The 25678-nt window shown below is 39.1% G+C and overlaps 1 protein-coding gene across 24 annotated transcripts in view; it reads left to right on the top strand.

Annotated features, from left to right (window-relative positions):
• The window catches only part of PUM1 (pumilio RNA binding family member 1), a 132675-nt gene that overhangs the window by 18442 nt on the left and 88555 nt on the right, over positions 1 to 25678 (top strand). For all 24 annotated transcript variants that reach the window (XM_027059844.2, XM_053210396.1, XM_053210379.1 and 21 more), the window contains one exon: positions 21888 to 21956. In XM_027059844.2, coding sequence (XP_026915645.1) covers positions 21888 to 21956 — 69 coding nt within the window. The remainder of the gene's footprint in view (positions 1 to 21887; positions 21957 to 25678) is intronic.

Below are 25678 nucleotides of genomic sequence, written 5' to 3'. Positions count from 1 at the left end.
AATTTCAGTGAGTGTCTACTCAAATGAGTGCTAAAGCTGGGGCTGTGGTGTGTTTGGGTGACACAAATCAGATGAGACTCATTGTGTGTGTGTGTGTGTGTGTGTGTGTGTGTGTGTGTGTGTGTGTGTGTATTTCATTTTATTAAAAAAATTTAAAAAAATGTTTGTTTTTGAGAGACACAGAGAGAGAGAGCTCAAGCAGGGAAGGGCAGAGAGAGAGGGAGACACAGAATCTGAAGCAGGCTCCAGGCTCCGAGCTGTCAGCACAGAGCCTGACGCACAAGCTGTGATGTCATGATCTGAGCCGAAGTTGGACGGTCAACCAACTGAGCCACTGAGGCGCCCCATTTTATTTTTTTGAGTAATCTCTAAATGCAACTTGAACTCACGACCCCAAGATCAAGAGTTGCATGTTCTACTGATGGAGCCAGCCAGGCACCCCAGACTAATTTTATATTGAATACAGTTCCTTCAGTTGTTAATTTATTATCCAGAAAATGGACTTAAAGTTCTTTGTATCCCTGAAGAGTGGTGCACATGGAAAAGGACTGGGAGGAAATACAGCAAATTATTGCTTTTATTTGGGTGGGTGGGGAGATTATGGGTAATTCGATTTCATCTTGTGTTTTGTAGTTTCCAAATTTCAAACCCTGAAATTTTTATAGGTTTAAACCACCTGGCTGGCTTAGTCTATGGAGCATGTGACTCTTGATCTTGGGGTCATGGGTTCAAGCCCCACATTGAACGTAGAGCTTAGTTACAAATAAATAAATAAAATTGTTAAGAAAAATTCAAAGAAAAATACATATGTAAAAAAAGAGCTTAATTTATTGTACTGAATTAAGGGAAAGTGAATTGGCCAATACACTTGCAGTGGAATTTTGGTATTGAAAAAGATCTTGGAAATCATTTGACTTTTTTTCTGATGCAGTGATCTCCTTTACGTTAATTATCTCTGTTTTAATAAAAAAATGTTAGTGTTTTGAGCAGAGGTTGCTAGGATAGGTTGAGTGTATCCAGTGAGATCTAGAAGTAATTTTAGTATTGAGTACTGCCTTTCTGTATCTAGAAGTAATAATGACATGTAATTCATAAGCTGTGTGCTGGAACTGTTTTAGTCTTTTTTACGTATGATTTGAATCTCCAGTAACTCTTTTGGTTTTCATCGTTTCCATTTTACGAATGAGGAAATGCAGGGTCAGAAAAATGAGCTATCATGCTTTATGGTCTCAGATGATGTATGTTGAAGGTGATTACCGTGTGCTCTTTCTACCAGACCAGTCTGTTTGGAGACCTACCATTCTTCTTCATGGCGTATTCAACTTTTCCCTAAAACGCACACACAGTCCTCTTTTTACACATCACACATTTTAAGCCCTATCTGCTGTGCATATATTAAAAGTTTAGGGACACCAGTAAGAGTTTAGTTTGTATGTCTAATTATATGTATGTCCTGGATGCATAATAGGTCTTCAGTGAGTGATATGATGCTGTTCAAAACTGAGCTTGTTTAGTGTCTGTCATTCCCTACAGCCTGTTTCTGTGGTGCCATCCCCATTACAGGCGACTTAAGAATCTTAGATTCCTCCCTCCAGCCTCCCAACAATTCCAAGGTTATATTTATACTGCCTTATTTGATAGGCTCATATTTCTTGCCAGGACATTTACAGTAGTCTTCTGGTTGGTTTTCTGTGCTCCCCCAGCCCCTCCCTCCCTCCCCCCCCCATTTTCTGTGTTGCTGCCGAATTGATATTTCTGAAGACGCAAATCTCTTGTCTCAACCTTGCCTAAATTTTGGTATTTTGTTTTCCAGTTGCTTTTAGAATAACTTCCAAACTCTTCAGCATAGCATAATTTAGGTCCTTCATGTTTTGAGCCAGTTTACCAGTCTTTACTGTTACCCTAGTTCAGCTGTATTGAAGTATTTGTAATTTTCTGAACATACATGCTAATTTTGTAGTGTGTGTGATTCCTCAACATAGTTGTGCTATTTTATTTATGCAGTTTTCTTTGTTTGCAACTCTTTTCTGTTTTCATCCACTTAGCCACTTTCTCATCTTTCAAGTTCCAACTAAAGTATCTTCATCTCTGATAAACTCTCCTCATTATTCCACTCTTTTATTGAAGGTTGGGTGTCTTGTTGGTGTTGCTGTCATACTTCATACTCATTGAAACATTCAGCTCCCTGTATTAGAGTTAAATATTTACTTTTTCTGTCACCATTGGGTGCTAGGAAGCTGGTTCAGTAAACACATTCTTGGGCTTAAGTCCAGACCTACTGAATCCAAATCTCCAGTGATGAGACACAGTTCATGTGTTTTTTTTAAAAAGCACTCCCTGGTGATCCTCATGTGCCCTTTGGTTAAGAACTACTGTGATGGTTCCTCTTGAAGAATCTTTTAGCCTTGTATCTCCAGCACCTGGCAAGTAGTGTTTACCTCATAAATGATGAGTGAATACAATATGTTTTCAGAGCATATTGAAGAGACTCATTGAGTGGAGTGTTTTATTTTCAAGGGTATTAAGATGTTATTTTGAATTGATAAGGTCTAAGGTGTAACAGAATGTATGGTCTTGGAATACTGAGAGGGTTTTGGGCTTGAAGATAAGGAGCCAGTTAGCATTTCTTGAAAGGTTGTGTTAAAGAACTTTTAAATTCTTATCAGCTCTGGTTTTATGCTTTTTCTTTTTGCTTTGCCCCTCCTCCCCCCCACCCCCCTCCCCTATTTGACATTTCTTGAAACCCTAAAAGATAGGCAAACAGAAGGGGCTGGAGGAGCAAGGTTTACTTTCTTTAATTTGTAAAACATTAAAACTTTGTTTCTGTTCACAGTTACATCGCTTACTGGAAAACAGTGCTGTACTTTTTCAACCTAATACATTTACAAGGTTCATTCCTGTTCTCTGAAGTGAATACTCTGTACTAGCATAGTTGAAGATCACATACTTATGAACATAGGATCAAAGTTGTAGTTTAACCCTGTATTGTCAGTGGTTAATTGCTTTTAAGATTAGTGACTCATTTTTCCTATTTGAAGCTTTTTAAGAGGTACTGTTTGGGTTCAAGCTTTTTATTGGGGTGTAGTATAAGGTACAAACTGTGAATTTTATTTTTTATTTTATGTGTTTATTATTTAAATAAATATTTATTTATTTATTTATTTATTTATTTATTTATTTATTTATTTAAGTGATCTCTACACCTAGCATGGGGCTTGAACTCATGACCCCGAGATCAGGAGTTGTATGCTCTGTTGACTGAGCCAGCCAGGTGCCCCCAAACTGTGATTTTTAAAAGGTTTTGTGATGTAGTTCACATACATTACAATTCACCCATTTGTTTACTTAAAATTTTTTTTTAATATTTATTTATTTTTGAGAGAGAAACACAGAGCATGAGTGGAGGAGGGGCAGAGAGGGAGGGAGACACAGAATCTGAAACAGGTTCAAGCCTCTGAGCTGTCAGCACAGAGCCCAGTGTGGGGCTCAAACTCAAGAATTGCAATATCATGACCTGAGCTGAAGTCAGATGCTTAACCGATTGAGCCACTCAGGCGCCCCACAATTCACCCATTTAAAATGTACTATTCAGGGGCACCGGGGTGGTTCAATCAGCTGAGTGTCTGATTTTTAATTTTAGCTCAGGTCACGATCCCAGGGTTGTGGGATTGAGCCCTGCGTTGGGCTGCACACTGAGTGAGGAGCCTACTTAAGATTCTTTCTCTTTCTTTCCTTCTGCCCCTCTACCCTGCTCTTGCCCGCTTTCTCTCTCTCTCTCTCAAAAAATAAAATGCACTGTTCAGTGGTTGTTAGTATTCACAGAGTTGTGCAACCATCACTACAATAAAATTTTAGAACATTTTTATTATGCCCAAAAGAAACCGTGTACCCATTACCAGTGACTGTCCACTTCCCTCATTCCTTTAGCAACCACTAATCTACTTTCTGTCTAAAATGGAATTTTTTTATGATCTAAAAATTTTCATTAACTTTTTCAAAGTAAAATACTTCTAACAGCACAGGTCATTTTCTTTCTAGATGTTTTCTGTGTGTATATATACAAACACAGATTCATGTGTTTTAGTTTTAAGCCAAGTGGGAACATTCTAAGTATATTACACATGTACACAGGTGCCTTTTTGCCCTTAATACATTGTGACTATCCTTTCAGGTCAATAACGTTTGATTCTTCTTTAAGGGCCTTAGTGCATGGAGCTACAGTGATTTATTTTGACTGACTTATCTCACATTAGTGAACTTTCAGAGTATTTTCAGCTTTTGACCTTCTAAACAATGCTATAGTAACAATAGGTAGTTTTATTTTTGTATTCTGCGGTCATTTCTTTTTTTTTAAGTTTTTATATATTTATTTTGAGGGAGGGAGGGAGAGAGAGAGAGAGAGAGAGAGAGAGAGAGAAATGAATGAGTGGGGGAGGGACAGAGAGAGGAGGGTAGAAGATCTGAAGTGGGCTCTGTGAGCCTGGTGCAGAGCTCCAACTCACGAACTGAGCGATCATGACCTGAGCCAAAGTTGGGCACTTAACCAGCTGAGCCACCCAGACGCCCCTCTGCTATTATTTCTTTAGACTGTATTTACAGAGGTGAAATTGACAGATCAAGGAAAAGAATGTATTTAAGATTTTGATACATATTTCCATATTTTTCTCCAGATTTCCACGTTGTTCTACGAATTTAAAGTTTTACCAACATTATACGAGTATTTATTTTCTCTGTTGGTATATATATTATTTTCGTATATATATATATATATATATATATTTTTTTTTTTTTTTTTTTTTTTTTTTTGAGAGAGAGAAGGAGGGCACAAGTGAGTGACAGGCAGAGAAAGAAAATCCCAGGAGAGACAGAGAGACAGAGAGAAGCAGGGCTCACCTGAAGTGGGGCTGGTGCTCACCCAATGTGGGTCTCGAACTCACCAACCGTGAGGGCTAGGGCTCTAAGGCTAGAATTTTTCTTTTTTAAATTACCTTTATTGAAGTATAAGTACATAATAAAATGCACACATTTTAGATGTATAATATGATAGTTTTGACACAGAGTATTCACCCATGACAGGATCACTCTAATCATAATGACAGTTCCCATCTCTCCAAAAGTTTCATGGGCCACTTTTAATTCCCCAGCAGCAACTGCTGATTTGCTTTCTGCCTAGGCCTAGACTTTAATTACTGTATTTTAATGGCATTTGGAATGACATTAAAACAACTCTTGTTATTTCTAGAATCACAGGTATACCCCATGCCCTAAGGGATGAATGCTCCTCCATAGATGGCTGTAAAAGTTGCTCCCTCACCTCCTTCCAAGTCCTTTGTTTAAATGTTACTTTTTTATTGAGGCCTTCCATGAGTACTGTTTAAATTATAGTTCTGTCCCCCTTCCCTGCTTTTTCTCAGTGGTCTTTATACCATTTTGTAGTTTTCTGTACTTTCCAAAATGTTTGCAGTGAGGGTTTATTGTTTTTAGAATTCAAAATTACCTTAAACACATTATTTTTAATGGGAGGAAAAAACTCCTATGTGTTTTGGTTTTTAAATCCAGTTTCAAACATTATTCCATGGCACTCACGACACCCATAAATAAACAAGTTTAAAACCTGATAAATTTGCTATAGCTGAAGTTCTTCTCAACCACAAGAGGGAAACTTGCATGCTTCATGACCTCACAGTAATACAAACTGTATTAAGGGTAAGGAACTAAAGGTAGTAACTGTGCTCAAAAAAGGAGCAAATGGAGGTTTACTGTTTGCATAACATCAGGTGGAATTCTATAAAGAATTAAGCCACATAAATTAATACCTGCCAGTGCTTCAGAGATTATTTTGATTAGGACTTCTTACTTTTTTTTTTTTTTTTTAAGTTTATTTATTATGAGAGCGAGAGCACAAGCAGGGGAGGGGCAGAGAGAGAGAATCCTAAGCAGGCCCCGCGCTGCCAGCACTGAGTCTGATGCAGGGTTTGAACCCACAAACTGTGAGATCATGACCGAGAGTCTGAGCACCTAATTGACTGAGCCACCCAGGTGCACCCCCCACCACCACTTTTTTAAATTCAGAGGAGATAAAACTCTGAAATATATTCTCCCACAGATACAGTTTTGGATTTATGTATTATGTACTCTTTTAGGATCATAGAGTCCAGAATGAGCTATTTGATGTGCTTGGTAGCTAGCTGCCTTCTTAATTATGTTGCTGTGATTTATCTGGATAGATTTACTCAGTGAGAATTCCTTATTCCCTTACATACTACAATAGAATGTTGAAACAAGGGAGTAGTAAGGGTTTGTGACAAGGCCACTAAATGGAGGAAGACATTTTGTAGGCCTCCTGGTTGAAGACTTGATAGACAATCTGTTTCTTGTGCCGGTTGTTTGTAACTGTAACAATAATAATGAAGTGTTTAACTCAAGAAACTTTATCGCACCAGTGTTTATTCCCTTTATGCCGCCTGCCCTGGATGGCTCAGTCGGTCGGTTGAACGTGCAACTCTTGATATTGGGGGTGTGAGTTTGAGCCCCACATTGGGTGTAGAGATTACTTAAAAAAATACGTATATATGCAGATATGTTAAAACAGGGGTCATTTTTATTGACAGTGAATGTAATTTTGTTTTCATTATGGGCCAACTAAGGACTCTTTCCATGGTTCAGTGCCATTCTGTGTATCCTCATAAACAGGGATTTAAAAATCAAATAAAATGTTTTTCCCTCCCATTAAAAATAACTTGTAGGTACTTTTGATTTCTAAAATCAATAAATGCTCATTGTAAATATTTTGGAAAGTACATCCAATTACAAAATTATAAAAACATGCAGGAAACCAACCAACTAACTGTAATTCGGTCTTCTATAACCTTTTATGATAGGTCTATCTGGTTTTTTATTAAAAAATTTTAAAAATGTAAATAATTATATATTTATAGACAGGAAAATCTCTTTGGTGCTAATAACAAGAACGATTGCTTCTTGAGTTTTGCCTTTTTTTTTTTTTTAATCTTATGGGCAGTATGAATTTTTACTAATTATTTTTCTGTTTTGGTTAACCACTGGAGAAGTTAGAGATAAATTTATGGTTCATTTCTAGCAAGTATATTGGACCCAATTACATACATTTTATAAACAAGGCTCTTCTCATTTTCCCTTTGCCTTAATTTTCTCATTAGTTGAATTTACTCGATTTTGTAAGTCACTCTGAATCCTTTTTGGAACAAGTTCAGGTAAAATAAAAACATTTCTGTGATTATAGTTTTCTGTCTTTTTTTTTTTTTTTTTTTTGGTCTAACATATCAAAATACCCTATGATGGAATATTTCCATAGATAATTTTAAGGTTTTATAATATTCCATTATGTCTAATGGTCTCATTCTTTTCTGTATTATTTCCTGATATTAGTCATTTAGGCTTCTAAATTTTTACAATTGTAGGTGGTTCTGTAATGAATATTTTGTTCATCAATATTTGCAGTTTGAATTATTTTCTTAGGTCTTAGAATGGGAAAAATACTGCTAGATGTTCATAAAGCTATTCTACCTCTTGTGTAATTATTTTTCCCCCTTTTTAAGATACAATTTGTGTATAGTAAAATATGTTATTTTAGTATGCACTTTTATAGGTTTTGACAAATGCAGATATTCTTGTAACTACCATGATCAAGATCAGTTTGACCCATCCCCACATTCCATGGAGCCCCTTCATAGTCACTTCTTAACTCTGTTCCCAGAGTAACCATGATTCTGGTAACCAGATTCTGGTAACCATGAATCTGTTTTTTGCCCCTTTAGTTTTGCCTTTTCCAAAATGTCATATACTGTAAATGTATGTAGTTTTGAATCTGTTTTTTTTTCACTTAGCATAATGCATTTGAGAATCTATGTTGTTGTTTATTGCTTATTGTTGTTGTTTATTGTTTATTGTCCTTTTTATTGCTCAGTAGTGTTCCATTAAATGGTTTTGTGACTGTTATCCATTTTGTGTGCTTAATTTTAATTCTCTCAGCTGGAATGCTTGGTACACTCATTACTTGAAAGATGGAATGTGGGTGGCATATTTTTGTTATTTTTCTATATTGTGTTTCTGTAGCCTTTATATGTGAAAGACAGTTGTATCAAGACCAAATCTTTGGCCATAGTTTGTATGTTTTATTGTCTTTGGCATGTAGTATTTTATTTTCTTTCTTTATTTAAAAAATTTTTTTTTAATGTTTTATTTATTTTTGAGACAGGGAGAGACAGAGCATGAACAGGGGAGGGTCAGAGAGAGGGAGACACAGAATCTGAAACAGGCTCCAGGCTCTGAGCTGTCAGCACAGAGCCCGACACGGGGCTCGAACTCACGGACTGGGAGATCATGACCTGAGCCGAAGTCGGCCGCTTAACCGACTGAGCCACCCAGGCACCCTGGCATGTAGTATTTTAGAGAACCAAGAGTAAACCGCCCCCCCCTGCTGGAATACTTAAGGAATACTCCAACTTTAGGATAGTTTGTTCAGGATGTGATTTTTATGTGCTATTTGAGTGAAACCTTTTGATCTGCATTGGTTTTTTTTTTTGTAGCTTGAGAAAAAGGTTCTTTTGGTTATATATTTGCTTATTTTAGGGTTTTTTTTTTTTTTTTTTGCTCAGGACTATCTTTTTTATGGAACTCTCATTTTTAAAGAAATTTATTTTTTTTCTTTATTTTTTTAATTTACATTCAAGTTAGCATATAGTGAAACAATGATTTTTGGAGTAGATTCCTTAATGCCCCTTACCCATTGAGCTCATCTCCCCCCCCCCCCACCTCTCCAGCAACCCTCTGTTTATTCTCCATATTTTTAAGCCATATCTTCATTATTTCTTTATAGTGGCCTTTTCTTTTTTAATGTTTATTTATTTTGAGAGAGAGAGAATAAGCAGGTAAGGGACAGAGAGATTGGGAGAAAAAGAGAATCCCAGCAGGTTCCACACATGGAACCTGATGTGCACGGTTCAAGTCCATAACCCTGGGATCATGACCTGAGCCAAAATCAAGAGTCAGACATTTATCCGACTCAGCCGCCCATCTGCCTGTCCCCCTCCCTCCCTTCCTTCCTTCCTTCCTTGCTTCCTTCTTTCCTATTTTATTTTTTAAAGAGAGTGAGCGAGTGGGAGAGGGGCAAAGAGAGAGGGGGACAGAGAATCCTAAGCAGGCTCCATGGTGACAGTGGAGAGCCCAACGTGGGGTTCGAACTTAACAACTGTGAGATCAGGATCTGAACCGAAGTTGGACACTTAACCAATTGAGCCACAAGCACCCCACACCTGTCTTTTTTTAATTTAAAATTTTGATTTAGTTATTGTCAACTCACATACTATTTTAAGAAATAATACAGAGTATAATAATACAGTGTACAATCCTTTATGCAGTTTGCCAAATTTCTCCCCAGGGGTAACATTTTACAGTATAACATTTGTAGATAACATTTTGTAGGTAATGTTGTGTAATATGACATTACAACTAAGATGCTGACATTGATAAAAATCCATCCAATCTTACTGAGTTTTTCCAGTTTTGTTTTTAATTAAAAAAATTTTTAACATTTATTTATTTATTTTTGAGAGACAGAGAGAGCGTAAGCAGGGGAGGAGCAGAGAGAGGGAGACACAGAATCCAAAGCAGGCTCCAGGCTCAGAGCTGTCAGCACAGAGCCCTATGGGGGCTCGAACCCATGAATGGTGAGATCGTGACCTGAGCCGAAGTCAGATGCTTAACCGACTGAGCCACCCAGGCACCTCTGATTTCTCCGGTTTTGATCTCATTTGTGTGTGTGTGTGTGTGTATTTTAAATGTGGTATGGGAGTTTTATTAAGATAAAGGGCCTCTCCCCTTTCTTTCTTTCTTTGTTATTTTAGAGAGAGCGAATGGGGCAGGGGGCAGAGGGGCGGGGTGGAGTGGGGGGGCAGAGAAAAAAAGAAAATCTTAAGCAAGCTCCATGCTCAGTGTGGAGCCCGATGCAGGGCTTGAACCCACGAACTGTGGGATCATGACCTGAGCTGAAGTCAGAAGCTTGCCCAACTAAGCCACCCAGGTGCCTCTGAGTAGCTCTTTTTATAACCACATCCACCTTCCCCTTGAGGGGTAGGGGATAGGGGAGCTCCCCCCAAACTCTAATTTCTTATTCTCCAGTTTTGCAATTTTGTCTTTTCCAAACTATTCTGAATGGAATCATCGTATTACCTTTGGGGATTGGCCTTTTCTTGCTCTGCAGAAGGTCCTGGAGACTTTTAGCAAGTTGTTGCATATAGTAGTTTATTCCTTCTTGTTGCTGCACACTGTGCTGTTTTGTAGATGTACCACAGTTTGTTTCACCCATGGAAGGGCATCTGGGCAGATTCTGGTTTTTAGTTGCTGGAAATAAAGCTGCCGTGAGCATTCATATTCAAGTGTTTCTGTGACCATAAGCTGTCATTTCTCTGGGCTAACTGCTTTAGGAGTGCAGGTGCTGGGTCGATCATAGGATAGTTGCATGTTCAGTTTTTGAAGAAACTGCCAAATCGTTTTCCAGAGTTGGCTGTGCCATTTTGCATTCTTACCAGCCATGTTTGGTCTAATTTTTCTGAACCCTTACCAGCATGTGGTGGTGGTATGTTTTTTTATCTTAGCCATTCTGATAGGTACGTGATGGTATCTCATTGTGGTTTGAATCTATATTCCCGTGATGGCTAATGATGTTCAGCATCTTTTCACGTGAGCAGTTATCTTTATTTTTTAATGTGGGTTTTATTCTTATTATTTATATGATCTTAATTATTGATAAAAATGTTAAATTCTGTTTGATACATTTTCCCTGGTCCCTTTATCCAGTAACATTTGTGGAACTCTATTTATAAGTTTGATAAAAGATCTTTTACTTAATTTATAGATCAGCATTAACTTAGCATGTATTCACTTGGAAAAATTTAAGAATGATTTATTTTTAAACTAGATTTGGCAAACTGTGGCCTCTGTGCCAAATCTGGCTTGCTGCCTGTTTATGTATGGCCCTTGAGCTAAGAATGGTTTTTTACCTTTTTAAATAGTTGAACCAAATCAAAACAAACCAAACCAAAGAAAGATATGATAAAGACCCTGTGTAGCCCACAAAGCCTATATTCTTTGGCCTGTTACAGAAAAAGTGTGCCAGGTTCTGTTTTTTAAATAACAGCTTTATTGAGCTATTTTTCACATACCTTAAAATTTGTCCTTAAATTTGTAATTCAGTGGTTTTTAGTACATCCACAGTATTATGCAACTTATGAGCTATGTAACTGTAGACATTTTTAGCACTTCCAGAAGAAACTTTGTACTCATTAGTAGTCATTGCCTATTTTCTCCTTTTCCAAGTCCCTGGCAAACCCAAGTCTATTCTTGTTTCTGTAGATTTGTTTATTGTGGATATGTTATATAAATGGGATCATATAAATATATGGCTTTTTGTGTCTGGCTTCTTTCACTTACCTAATGTTTTTAGGGTTCATGCATGTTTATGTATCAGTGCTTCATTCCTTTTTGTGGCCAAATAATACTCCTTTGTATGATATACTATGTAAATTTTACACATTCAGCAGTTGACTTACTGCCTTGTGGATTTGAATTTTGCTATGAATTTTTGTCTGTAGATCTATATTCTTTCTTCCAATAGGTAAATCATTTTCAGAAATCTTCTCTTTTATATCTTCAGGATGTGACTTCTTTTTCCTCATTAAGTAGTTTACTCCCTGTGGCCTCATGATGACTTGCTTCCTTTTGATCATCCTTGAATTAACGGAGAGAGTTCTGGCCACAGATGGGCTGTGTGGGTGGCTGTTACATCTTCAGATACACAGTTGGGCGGCAGAGTAGTGTGCACAGCTCCTTCTCCGCTTTTGGGTTTCTAGCAGGCTTTTGTCTGGTGCAGCTTTGTTGGATCTGGATGGGCCCTTTTGTCTTTATTGCCCATTTAAACAGTTGGAGTACCCCAGACACATTTTGATCCCTCAATATAGGACACCGGAAAGAGACACAGGAGTCAGCCTGCCTGGGTAACTTTGGGCGAGTTTTTAACCTTTCTCTACCTCAGTTTCCTCCTCCATTAAAAAAATGGGAAATGGAGGATAATTAGGAATTATTTTATAATTTGAGAATTAAATAATACATACTGCTACCTAGAACATAGTCAGTAAGTATGAACTATTCTGACAGTCATAAAAGGCCCATCCTATTTCTGTTCTTTTTCACAGTGTTTCCTTGTAGAAGCTGCTTCTGAATGTACCATAACTAACCTAATTTTTATTGACTGTTGGCTATCCTACCCCTAACTTTTTGTTGAAAATTTTTTTCTTTCTTTCTTTAAATTTTTTAAGCTTGTTTGTTTATTTTGAGAGAGAGAGCGAGCAAGCAAGCAGGGAGGGGCAGAGAGAGAGGGAGAGAGAATCTCAAATAGGCTCTGCCCTGCCAGCTCGGAGCCCGATGGGGGCTCAAACTCTCAAACTGTGAGTGAGATCATGACCTGAGCTGAAATCAGCAGTTGAACGCTTAATCGACTGAGCCATGCAGGTGCCCCTGTTGAAAGTATTTCTTAACTGTTTTTTTCTTATTGTTAAAAGTAACTACACAGTGAGCACCTTGGCTTATAGAACTTATTCCTCATTGTGGTTATTTAAGATGTTTTTAGAAAGAGGATTATTGGTTTGAAAGTTACTAATATTTTAAAGACAAATATTGTCAAATTTGTTTTTAGAAGATTCTGATTTTTTTCATAGGCATTACACAAAATACAGAAACTACTGAAGAAATTTTAACATTTGAGTATATTATCTTAGTCTTTTTTTTAACCTTCTAGTCTTACTTTGTTTATGTCTCTGTATGGAAATGTATTTGTATCTTTTTATATATGCAGATTTGTTGTCTTTAGAATCCTTACACATACACATTTTTCTCGAACAATTTTAAAGATGTTTTAAATAGCTGCATAAAATTCTGTAAGTGAATATATACTACACTTAATGATTCCTGCTGTAGTTTAACTTTTTACCACTTTTGCCATCACATTGCCAGGTTGAAGATCTTTGTTAACACTCTTTGATCGTATTTCTGATTATTTGCTTTGGCTAAAATCCTAGAAGTGGAGTTACTAGAACAGAGGCAATGAACATTTATAAAACTTGATGCATATTGTCAAATTTCTTAAAAAAATTTTTTTTTTAATTGTTTAGTTTAGAGAGAGAGGGAGAGAGAGAAAGAAGGAGAAAGGGAGGGGCAGAGAGAGAGGACGACAGAGGGTCCAGAGCAGGCTCTGTGCTGAGAGCAGACAGCCCAATGCGGAGCTCAAACTCATGACCTGAGATCATAACCTGAGCCGAAATCGGATGCTTAACCGACTGAGCCACACAGGTGCCCCATCAGATTTCTTTCTTGAAAAGCTGTAGAAAAACATGACAAAGTATTCTTTTAAGCAGGATAAGAACCATTTTAAAGAAGCTGGCACTGGAAGTCCTATTTCTGCTATTTTTATCACTCCTGAGACCAAGGGTAATTTCTCACATTACAGATATTCGTGTGTACTGCCCGTCATGTTTTTAATACTGTGGGGGTGACTTTTAGAGAAAGAAGACGAACTGCCATGGCACTATTGATAAAGTGCAGTTTTGCTACTTAGTGGTTATGACAGCAGTTAAGAGAGCAGTAGGACCTGTGTGCCATGGTCTTTGAACTTTTGTTTGTATCCAACTTCTGGTTTGCCAACAAGGGAGAGCAAATAACTAGAGAAGTAGTCTTTGCGTAAGGACCTCTCCCACCTGGAGACTGACACTGTAGGCGTACCTTGCGGCTGATAGTTTCTCCTCCCAGCTTATTTTCCAAAATTGGTAGTTTCCACTGGTGGTCTTAATTGTACATTTGTTAAAAATAGTCACTGTCTTGTAATTTGTGGAAAATTCTTATCAGTGACTGTGTAGGCCCTTAAGTTGTTTTCTCTGACAAACCCTTCTTATGGTAGGAATTCTTACATGTCTGTTAGTGAGCCCCAGGGATGACAAAGTGAATCTCAGAAAATTTGATGTTAGCAAGACTTTGGAAAATCCACTTCTATGCCTTTTTGGTGGGTAAATATTTGCTACTTTCACATAGACTCTAATACTCTGCCAGTAAGATTGTTCCTGATTCCAGTGAGGTCAATGGTGCCTTTAAATTTTGTTTCATTTTTTGAAAAGAGCCTGATACAGATTTGCCACAACCTGATTTAGGAACTTTTGGATGAGTATTCTTCATTTATCTTTTTTTATTTTTTCCATATGTTCTCTCTTGAGATTGGTATTTCAGAATGAAGTTTTTTACTGCTAATGAACGCTTTCTGGTGTGTTCCCCATTTGTAAATAAACATTTTTTTTTATGTAAATGTAATCTCTATAGTGGTATAGGAGTCTCTTTTATGTTTCTGAATTTTGGGTTTTTTTGGTGGTTAGCAATATGCCAGTCAGCTCTCTGGCTACAGATAGTAGTTTCCAGACAAGAAGAGAGACGATTGATCATTATCTGAAGTTTTTAAGGTGTTTTATTTTTAAGTAATCTCTGCATCCAGTGAGGGGCTTGAACTCAGACCAAGAGTTGCTGCTCTACCAACTGAGTCACCCAGGCGCCCCGATCATTGTCTTAAGTTTTACACTTTTTATTAGGTTCTTCCATAACAATTAAACCGTTTCTTTTTGCAGTTAAAATGGCCTTGCCTTCATTATCGATTTCAGTTTGAACATGATTGGTGAAATTAAGAAAAAGACTGGTAGAACCAGCAGTTGTGAGGTTTTTTTGTGTTTAAAGGTCACTAGTATCATTAAATGATTTTGAAAATGTGTATTAATTCCTTTTACTTTCAAAATTGTTTTCTTTTATGTTTAGGAAGTGCTGACATTTACGTGAGATGTATATATTCTGGTAGTCTGGTAGCAAAACAGTTTTGGTAACTTAGTTCTAGTAGTTTATTATGTGGGTCTGTTAATCACCCTAGCAGAATGCCACCAGCATATTAGGAAATCTGTAATTCTAATATATTTACCTTAATTAGTAAAAGTAGTAGCAGTGTTTAATGATAGATAATAAAGAAGTGGATGGGGGCGCCTGGGTGGCTCAGTCGGTTAAGCATCTGACTTCAGCTCAGGTTCTGTGAATTTGAGCCCCACGTCAGGCTCTGTGCTGACAGCTCAGAGCCTGGAGCCTGCTTCGGATTCTGTGTCTCCCTCTCTTTCTGCCCCCGTCCCCACTCACGCGCGCGCTCTCTCTCTCTCTCTCTCTCTCTCTCTCTCTCTCAAAAATAAATAAACATTAAAAAAATAAAAAAACATGAAGTGGACGTTCTGTCTAATCCTGGCTGTGGTGACTTCATTTTCCTCATTGTGTATCATAGAAGACAGTATCAAAATAGCGTAGTAATTAGTTGCTGGAACAGCTGTTGAACCCAGGTGTGCTTTTGTGTGACTTTGACGAGAACAGAGAAGGTAGTAAAGGGTAGAGACTTAAATTTGAATTCCACTCTATCTGCTATATGACTTTGCACAGATTACTTCACTAAACCTTGGTTTCCTTGTGTATAAAGTGGAATAATATCTATTTTTGTAGTACAGTGTCTTGAAACTCAGCAAATGCTGGTGTTTAGTGTTGTCACTGACAGTGAAAAAGAATGGAAACCTTCATGAGTAAGATCACGTAGTAGGGTGTGCAGCCACTTAGGCCGAAAGAGTGGGTTTTTTTGTCAATGCCACCCATCCCCTCCCCGCCAAGAAGGATGCTGATTTATTTAAATTTTATTTGAGGACCAGTTTTTGCTTTTCTTACAAAGTGGGTGCTTTTGTAAGAGTACCTGCATTTTCAAATTATGATTGTTAAAACATACAGAGTATTTATAGGATAGGGTCTGGCACAAAGTAAGGCTTAGCAAGTATCAGTTATTGTTTATGATACTGATACGTAGTGGTACAGGAGCTGCTGTAGAACAGACTTAGTAGTTAATTCTCATGTTCCCTTTCCATATTTTATCGCTCAAGTTTCTCCTGCCTTTTTTTTTTAGGGTCTTATTTTTTTAACTAATCTCTACGCCCAACATGGGGCTCAAACAGACCAGCCCCGAGATCCAGAGTCTCATGCTCTGCCATCTGAGCCAGCCAGGCACTGCTCAAGTTTCTCTGGCTTTTGCTTGGCTTTTTCTCACTGGTGTCTCCTTCCTGTAATGGTTCTTGGCACCAGCTCCCCTGCTTATATTGTTCTGGATTTGTGCTAGTGAAACAGAGCTAACGTGATCTAGGCTTGCCTGTGCAGAAAATCCTCCAGGAGAACAAAGGTAGTTGTGGAGGAGAAAAGCTCCTCTGACAACTTAGATTCAGTGGTTGAGGAAGCACATATTCTAGTAAAGGCAATTTTAGTCTCAAGGTGTAGAAATATGTTTTAACTAGCAAAAATTCAGGGCTTTAATGAAAGAATGCCAGGGATTCTCTCTGACCACCCCTGAGTAGAAATGTAAACGTGGGCCCCCTTGGCACTAGGTGGCTTTCTGTTTCCAGCACATTTCTTTCTCTACGTTGCTTGTCTTCTGCTTATTCACCAGCTGATACTTGAATCAAAAATGATAGCCCCAACTGCCAGATCTTTAGGAACCTTCATTTTATCTCTCCATACCCGTCAGGCTCACATGGTAAGAGAAGAACCTGATTAGGTCAGTTTATCATTTCTTACCAGGTACCAGGGATTTGGCCATTTAGGGGAATACTTTTGCAGTAGGTGCTTGTGGCCAGAGATGATAGGAATCATGAACTTGTCCTTTCTAAGCAGGTGTCTTGAAACATGTCCATTACAGAGAATATTCAGAAAGTATTGATTTGTCGAATTTTATTTTTCTAAGTGCACTATATAGCTCTGAGTTACTCTTTTTTAAAATGCTATATTAGGGTGCCTGGGTGGCTCAGTTGGTTAAGCATCCGACTCTTGATTTTGGCTGAAGTCATGATCTTACGGTTCAAGAGACTGAGCCCCCCATTGGGCTCTGTGTTGACAGTGTGGAGCCTGCTTGGGATTCTCTCTCTCCCTCTCTCCCTCTCTCCCTCTGCCCCCCATCCCTCGCCCCCCCCCCCCCCCCCCCGGCTCGTGCTGTGTCTGTCTCTCTCAAAATAAATAAACGTTAAAAAAAAAAAAAAAGACTGCCAGTGTGATTTAATAAATACCAAGTCGGGGCGCCTGGGTGGCTCAGTCGGTTGGGCGTCCGACTTCAGCTCAGGTCACGATCTCGCGGTCTGTGAGTTCGAGCCCCGCATCGGGCTCTGGGCTGATGGCTCAGAGCCTGGAGCCTGCTTCCGGTTCTGTGTCTCCCTCTCTCTCTGCCCCTGCCCCGTTCATGCTCTGTCTCTCTCTGTCTCAAAAATAAATAAAACGTTAAAAAAAAATTAAAAAAAAAATACCAAGTCAGTGATATCTTTGTGTCCGAGTTTGGTTCTTCTGTACAAGCCATGGAGAACTGGTCAAGCTGGCTCAAGTAGAGGGACATTCTTTGTAGAGACACACTGGGCAGTTAAGAGGAATGCTAGCAGAGTAGGGCCAAGAACCTGACCACAGCGCTGTCAAAACTTGTTTCTTTCTTAGGGCTTTTATTCCAGACTGTGTGGTCCCCCGTGATTATTTGCTTCATTCCATTCTTTGAGGTATAATGTTCAATAACACCTGCTTGAAAAATGGATTAATTGTAATTGATTAAATATTTGGATCACGAACTGTTTACATTTGGATGTCTTTGTGCCTGAGTTTGTTCTTTTTTTCCCCCTTTGACTACAGTGTTGGTTGGCAAACATCTGAATAGTGAGGTAGGAGGAGAATCAGGAGGCCATAGTGGCATGGGAAGTTCAGGAATGAAGGAATTTTATAAAGTGGTTTTACTGAGTGTTTTAAAAAATGAGAACTGAAAGAACATGAGGTTGAGCCAGCGATGGTGTTGTTTTTTTGTTTTTTTGTTTCCCTTTTGGAAGTTTCTGAATGGATGAGGATGGAGAGTGAGTGTTGCAGTTTCTTTGAATTGATGATTTAGCTGGGAATTGAGACAGAGAGATGGATGTACTTTGAGATGCTAAGTTTTAGAAAGTAATTTAGATGTTTGCATGATCTAGGTACTTTTAATACGTTGATTATGGAAATGCTGAACTGGAGAGACACCCACCCCACCCTCCCAACAAGGAATGGCCAAAATCTTAACCCTGGGGGTGGGGGGGCGGTGGGGAAAGAAGGGATGAATGGGTGAAGGAGACATTTCAGTTACTTGAAACAGAATAACCTGTGAGGTGGGTACAGTTGAATAAGTGCCTCCTAAGTATTGGCCATTTTGTCTCATTTAACTATTACAACAAACTTGTAAAAGAGTTGGTGTTACCTCAGTTTTACAGATGAGGCAGTAGTGACATGTGTATCATTCATTGATGATTCTGATAAGTGTATGGACCGTTGGGTATGGTAAGTAGGGTTTCTCAAGGGGTGATGGAAAGGGCAGGCACCCTTTCCATGTGATTATCTTAAAGAGAATTTGATTATGTTAAAAGATTTGTAAAGTGATACTTTTGCTTAATTTTTAATTTTCCAAGTGTGATCTGTAATTCTGGGTCTACTTGTTTTTATTTTATAACTTCCGTGTGGTAAAACATGCAACTTAGTTTGCCAAATTAGGCAACAGGATCTAGTTAGGACAGGATCCCTGCTAGAAGGAGAGATAGCTGTTGAGTTTACGGAAGAAAGTTCTGGGAACTGGGAAATGGAAGGGAAACTCAGAAGCATAGGACCTGTGTATGGATGGTATTTGTGGTGGGATGAAGAGAGGAACATAGACGTAGGTCAGGCACTAAAGTGCTTCTCTTGCTCGCGTCTTCAGTAAAGGGACTGGCAGATGCCTTCATGGGGAGGGGCAGTGGTAGAGCAAGTCCTGGATGGTTCTGAGAAAGTTCCGTGTTACTGGCAAGTAGCCCAAAGACGGAAAACAGGAAATAGATTTGTGAAACCAAAGGAGATAGGTAAGAGCAGTTAGTGAAAGGAAGGACGTCTTCTAGACGTTTAGCAAAAATGGAGAAGAAATTAGTAAGTCGTGCTAGAAATTAACACTAACCTGGCACTCAAACCTAGAGAAAGCAGTAGAGCACCAGGACTGGACAAGACTGTTCTGTCCTGATGGGAGAATTTACTCTGATTATAATTTGCAGCCAGCTCTTCTCTTTTATGATAGAAGGAGCTTCTTTGTTACCTAAAATATTTCTTCATTCTTTGATTTCTCTTGATTCCCGAGCATCTTCTTCTGATCATTAGTTTTGTTTCCTAGGAAGAATTTGTGTGGAGAGTCTGCCTGGTGTCGATGACCATACCAGGTATAGCTTCTACTATAAACAGTATGTTCCTGACTAGTTAAAAACGTTTTTTTGTGAGAATGATTTGATTTGTCTGGTCTAGTCACCTGTGGGCAAATGGTTTATAATGGAGTTTCTGGACTAGCATGGCAAACTTTGGAAAGTGAGGCTCCTTCTCACCTGTGTGAGGAGAACGACCAACAAGAATTAGGAGGGTAGTGCGCAGAGGTAGGAGGAAGAGTGGTTCATCCTCCGGGTGGGGGGGGGGGGAACAGAGGGAGACACCCGGAAAGAGGGAGGGCTGGAGGAGGTGAAGAGGGAACTGAAGAGAGGGAGAGAGAAGACCTGAGAGAGCTAGCAAATAAGAACAGAGAGAGAGGGAAAGAGGGAAAAAGGGGGGGGGAGGGGAGAGAGAGAGAGAGAGAATGAATGAGTGAGTGAGTGAGGGATGGATGGGAAGATAGATCATATAGAAGGGAATGGAAATGGCTCCAAGGGCAGGGTGGGCTGGCTTTGAAGGTGCGGGGGAGGAGACAGTGGAAAGCAAAGGCAAACACACCAAGAAAGCACACTCCTCAAAGCCCAGGCAGAAACAGAAGGCACTGTTATCTGAGGGGGCGAAACTTCCTGTGGCTGCCTTGGAGGCAGCGTGGTCACATAGGAAGGACGTTGCATTTTGAGTTGGAAGCCCCGGATTTAAATCCTGGCAGTGCCATTTAAGGGCTCTGCCCTCTTAACAACAGTTGGGAAGGGCATTTCTCAGAGGTTCGGTGTTCTCATCTTTTAAATGGAAACAATCGCTGTGACGTTGTTGTGACGATGACATAAATATGTGTACTGCATGTTCTGTACCTTGCCTTACTACTCTCTTTATATTTCCCTCCTTGGGAAATATAAATAGGATTTCCAACATTCTTGGTTAAAACTATTTGTAGATTGGATTTTCAAGAAATGCCTAGCTCTAGTTAAATGTATGATTGGATTCCACAGAAAGAGCTAGATATAGAGCTTTATGCATTTGATTTACATGCTTTGTAAATGTTCACTCTGGCCTGAAGGTTCAAAATGATTTCATCTGACATTTGTAGTTTTCCAGTTAGCATCTTGTCCTCATTCTCTCCTCCCCCCACGGCCCGGCCTTTATCTTTACTACCTATAGCTTAGAAGCTTACTCAGTGTGTTTACCTAAATAATGGAAACACTTTGTAATGTGTTCACGGCTTGTTTCCAGGCCCTTTGAAAGTATTTTAACCACAGTCGAAAGCTTGGTCTCTATCTGTGTCTCTTTGTTCTCATTGGGCTGAATTTTAGCTTCATTTTGAATTTTATAAATTTCCATTTTTAGCAGGCATCCCAAAGCTGCTTTGTCTTAGTGACACGTTGTCATTTTGTAGCGTATATCAGCTCTGGGTTTTGAAGGTATGTGACTCAGAACAGCGGTGTAGCTATATTTTTATGTGGTGTCGGTTCAGTCAAGTTAAGATTGCTGGGTGATAAACAGGCAGCCCTGTTAATAAAATCCTTGGGTTGGTTCTCCTAGCTGTATTCTGGCCCGTGTTCTCCATACTCTTCCCTCTGCCTGCCTGACCTCAGCCTGACCTTTGTGTGTACCCACTGCTGGCGATTGTACACCTACATTGGGAGGTAGTGATGGTCAGATGAGGGGTTTGTGAGAGTCCTGCTTCAGGCCCTCTGCTGTCTTTCTCCAGCGGTCGAAGAGCCTTCCTTGTGAATAAACGAGGGACGGTCCTCTCGCCTCAGGCAGCAGAGATGGCTTGCTGCTCATAACTGAGAGGGCCGACAGGATATTAGACAAGACAAGGTTTTTTGGGTTACTGTTTCGAATAAACGATCGCACACTTCTTCCTTGATCTTAACCTTATCTTGTAGAAATGACCTTAGATAGGAGTTCATTGAAGCCTGAAAAGATTGTTCCGATGTGGGCAGTAGTTTAATGATAGGTGAGGTTTGAAGGGATTCTTGTGATGAGTGCTGGTTTTTCCTCCTGGAGTTGAGATCCCAAGAGCCCCTCTGCAGAGATCTTCCAACATGGAGAAATGTTCGGACACCCCACTATACAGTTTGCAGTGCCTTTCCCTGAGGTTTATCCAAGAAATAACTGGGTTGGTTCAAATGAGTCCCCTTGTTTCTACTTGCTTGTCACAGTTGGGGGCAAGCACTGTGGCTTTTGAGTCCAGAGCCATGTTCAGGTCACATAATCATAGGTCATTGCCCTTCAGCATGTTGGTCTTATACATTTAAAATATATGAAAAATAGCTAACATAATGCTCATTTGATGGAATATGCTTTTTCTGGATTATGTATTTTTCATGTTGTGGAAAAAAAAGGAATGGGAGGGGAGAAAACAGGGGTCATTGGCTCTGAACCCTGCTGATTGAAGGTAAGTGAATGTTTAATTTCAGTCACTTGCTTCTTGTTATGTCTTTGTCAGTATCTGAAGGTAAACCGTTGTGTTTAATGTGAGCGTACAATTCAAGATGCTAACTCGAAACTTTTTCCTTCTCTATTTTGAACGATAGGTGCGTTCTATGGATGAACTGAATCATGATTTTCAAGCACTTGCTCTGGAGGGAAGAGCGATGGGAGAGGTAAGTGAACTGGTGTGTCAGAAAAGTGGGCCTGTTTTTAAGGGAAGTTTGGAGCTGTCTTCCATCAAATGTGTCTGAATCTAGTCTCCAGAAGTATGTGCTTGCTTTTCCTTGTTGCCATCCTCATGATAGGAATGGGATATTGCCGAATTTTGCCAAAATGATTTCATTATAAGAAGAACGTTAGCCTTAGCCTAATGTCTTAAAAATAAAACAAAGCAACCAAAACATGAGCACAAATTATTGATGGTTATATTAGCCAGTCAGTTGTAAGTCGAGGCTTTAAAGTTTCACAAGATAATTTTATATGCATCACATATCCTTACTTTTGCCTCATTTTCCACTTGCTAGGTTCTTTTTGCAGCGGAAGGGGGTCTTAGATTGGCTGCTGATCAGAACATGTTGATAACCTGTTTTTAGAGTAGGTTGAGGAGGTTGTTTGGAGCTCCATTGTGGAGAGGAAGTTGTTAGATTTCTGGTGAAATGATTCCAGAGGGTAGAGGTGTCAGTCAGAATATATAGAATTCAGGAACAAGAAGTTTGGTTTGTTTATAATGTTTAAAATTTGCAAAAACAAATTCCTGTCATCTGCACATCGATAGGGAGGGTTGCCGTAATTCTAGAAGAAATGGGAGTATAAAGCACAGGTGACTTCTGGCCATTCTTGTGGTTGACAATTAGAATGTATTGGTGATAAGGTGGAACATAATAGTTTGGATTAAGAGCCAAAGGTGTAACAGGTTCTCAAGCTGGGGGCATTTGCTTGTGGTTCTCTTGTTCTGGAGCTTAACCTTAGGTTTTTTCCTTCTGTTTTATTTTTTTGCATATCTAATATTTAAAAGCTCCCACATCTGTTTTAATGTTTTAAAGGAGGGAAAATAGCTGTATTCTGGATTCTCTTTTATATCATTCATTAAACACACTTGTTCTTTGATTTAGCGAATATCCTTTGATCCAGGCACTGTGCTGGGTTCTGAGGGTTCAGGATTAAGGTAATTCTTCTCCTGATGTATAGCAAATATTCATTGACTGCCGTTGTGGTTAGGCATTAGTTAAACTCTTCTGGTGTTTTGGTTCTGAGGGTCTTGCTTCCTGTGTTTTGAGATTTCGTTTCCAACTTTTCCTTGTCATCCTGTGATCAGAGCTCCAGTGTCCTATCATCTTGGGTTCATGGGTTTTGGGCCTGTTCATGGGTTTTTCTCCTAGAGCTTTAAGAGAAGTTAGATAGGTGGCATTATGTCTCCCGTGCCTGCCTAATATTAAAACAGTGCACATTAATAAATCCTCTATGGTTAATGGGGAAGAGATTTTTTTCAGCTTTTGGAGCAAAATTTGAACAGAAAGTTAAACAGATGAATCAGATATTAAGTGTAGATGGGAAAACCGTGTTCCTCTTGTTCCCCACTCCTGTGATTTTAGCCTGGTCCACTCTACCAGACATCAGTGCTAGTTCTTAAAATTAATTATACAAAATAAAATAATGCCTTTTGCTGTTGTGTACACTATATAATCTCTAAAGGCTTAAAGTCTGTTTAATTGAAGAAATAGTGAACAGAATCGAATAGAAAGTGAATTTTATTTAAATGATGACAAAACTACACACACACACACACACACACAAATGCACACACTTTTTTTATTTTGAGAGAGAGAGAGAGAGGAGAGAGAGAGAGAATTTCAAGCAGGCTCCATACTGTCAGTGCAGAACCTGATGTGGGGCTTGTACTCATGAACCCCATGAGTTCATGACCTGAGCCACAATCAGGAGTCAGATGCTCAACCGGCAGCCACCCAGACACCCTGACAAAAATATTTTTTGAATAGTTTTTTCCTTCCAAAAATACCTTTCCCCCTACCCAAGGCTTCCAAACCTCACCTTTCTTATTTGTGTTAGGAAATAGTATTTTTTTGGTATCTGTATACTCACACCTAGTTGTGGGCATATGTAGATAACCAAAATGTACTCCAGCAGTTATGGGCTGTCACTCTTCTTCTTTCCTCATTACGTATTCAGAGAGTAATAATAACTACCATTTGCTGACAATGTATTACACAGGTGCTAAGGAGGTTGTCTCATCAGTAACTCTATCAGGACGGATCTCTTATCCAGATAAAGAAAGAGGCTGAGAGAGATGAATTAATTTGCCCAGGGCCACATATCTAGTAAGTGATGAAACTGGGATTCTGACCTGGCTTCCTCTTCAAAGCATGTTCCCTTAGAGTAAATGAAAATCTCATTTTAGTAAGCTGTATAAAAATTGATATTTTGGGGGAGGATTAAAAAAAATGCTTAATATATGTTCCTCCCAAAATACAGATACTGAGGTAGTTTTTTAAAAGTAGACTCTGCCCTCAACGTGGAGCTCAAACTCATGACCCCAAGGTCAAGAGTTGCAAGCTCTACCAGCCAGGTGCCCCTGGTTTTTGAAAGCATAACCCACTGGCTAGGCACGGTGTGGACAGACTAAGTATAGAGAATGAGGTTTCTGTACCCAAGGAGCTCTTTAGCTACTTGAGGAAGCAGAGAGTACACTTGACAACAGAAAGAAGGCCCAGTGTTGCCTATATATGTTTCGGGTTTGGAGAGAAGGGAGTGGTCGGTATCGCTCGGACAGTTTGTGATTACTGTAATGGAAGAGTGTAAGACTTGGGAATTGTTTTCTGGTTTATTTAGTTGGGGTCTGGATAGGTGCAAGATGGGAGAATGTTTTCTGCAGTGTTACAAGGGAAGTTGGCAAAAGAGAAACGAAGAATTAATAAGCTTTTATTATAAAATAAAGCTACAGCTTCTAATTAGTTTAACCTCATTAAATTTCCTTCCCTTTAAGCAATGAAAGAGAGGGGCTATGTATAAATGTAGTCTTTACCCCTGTATACGCTAAAATTTCAAGTAAATTGCTTTGATTTTTCAGCCAGGCACAGTGTATTTTTGTTTCACTTATTTTGTGTGTATTTGTGTGTGTGTGCGCGCACGCGCTTGCACTTGTGTGAGTCCTCATTACAGTAAACGATAGATACCTCGTTTTGGTAAACGAAAATGAGTCCTAGTTCCTTCTGTTAAGAACGTTATGAATCGTTAGAATTGAAAGAGAATTGGTTCCATTAAGAGTAATTGAGCTCTAGTAAAGTTAATGCTTCTTGGCTCTTGTTAACATTTTTTCCGTCAAAGCCAACACTAGGCTCTGCAAAATGTAGAGCATTTCTTAGAACTCTTGCTAAGAAGTGGCTACTTGAACCATCACCACAGACCTTGTTGGCTGTCCGAGGTACCGTTGTTCTTAGCTGAAGGATCACAATACAAGTGCTTTACCTACCTTTTATTCTAGAAAATCAACATAAAAAGGACGATAGTAAAATAAATGTCTTAGGGTTAGGCCACAAATTATTTTCAAATATGTCATCTACTCTCCTTGCCGGTCATTTCCATTCAACTTCAAGGTATAGTCCTGAAAAGTTGAAAGGCGCATATTGGAGCAGCTTCTTAAATTTACACATGAGAAGATTAGGCGGTTAGTTGAGTATTCAGGATTGGATCTTTGTAGTACTGAGGAAAGGCTCACTAACCTTGGGTAACTGGGCTTGGTTTCTACATTGGTTTGGTTTCTGATTTTGTATAATTTACTTGCTTCACCTGTAAGAGGACAGCAGTGTTCCTACTTTTTGTGTCTTAAAAAAGGATGGATTTGCCAAGGGGAGAGCTGTTGATAGAAAAGGCACCTTGT

The sequence above is a fragment of the Acinonyx jubatus genome, chromosome C1, assembly GCF_027475565.1.
Source record: "Acinonyx jubatus isolate Ajub_Pintada_27869175 chromosome C1, VMU_Ajub_asm_v1.0, whole genome shotgun sequence".
Classification (NCBI taxonomy): Eukaryota; Metazoa; Chordata; class Mammalia; order Carnivora; family Felidae; genus Acinonyx; species Acinonyx jubatus.
The sequence above is the reverse complement of the archived record's forward strand: the minus strand, read 5'-3'. Positions and strand labels throughout refer to the sequence as shown.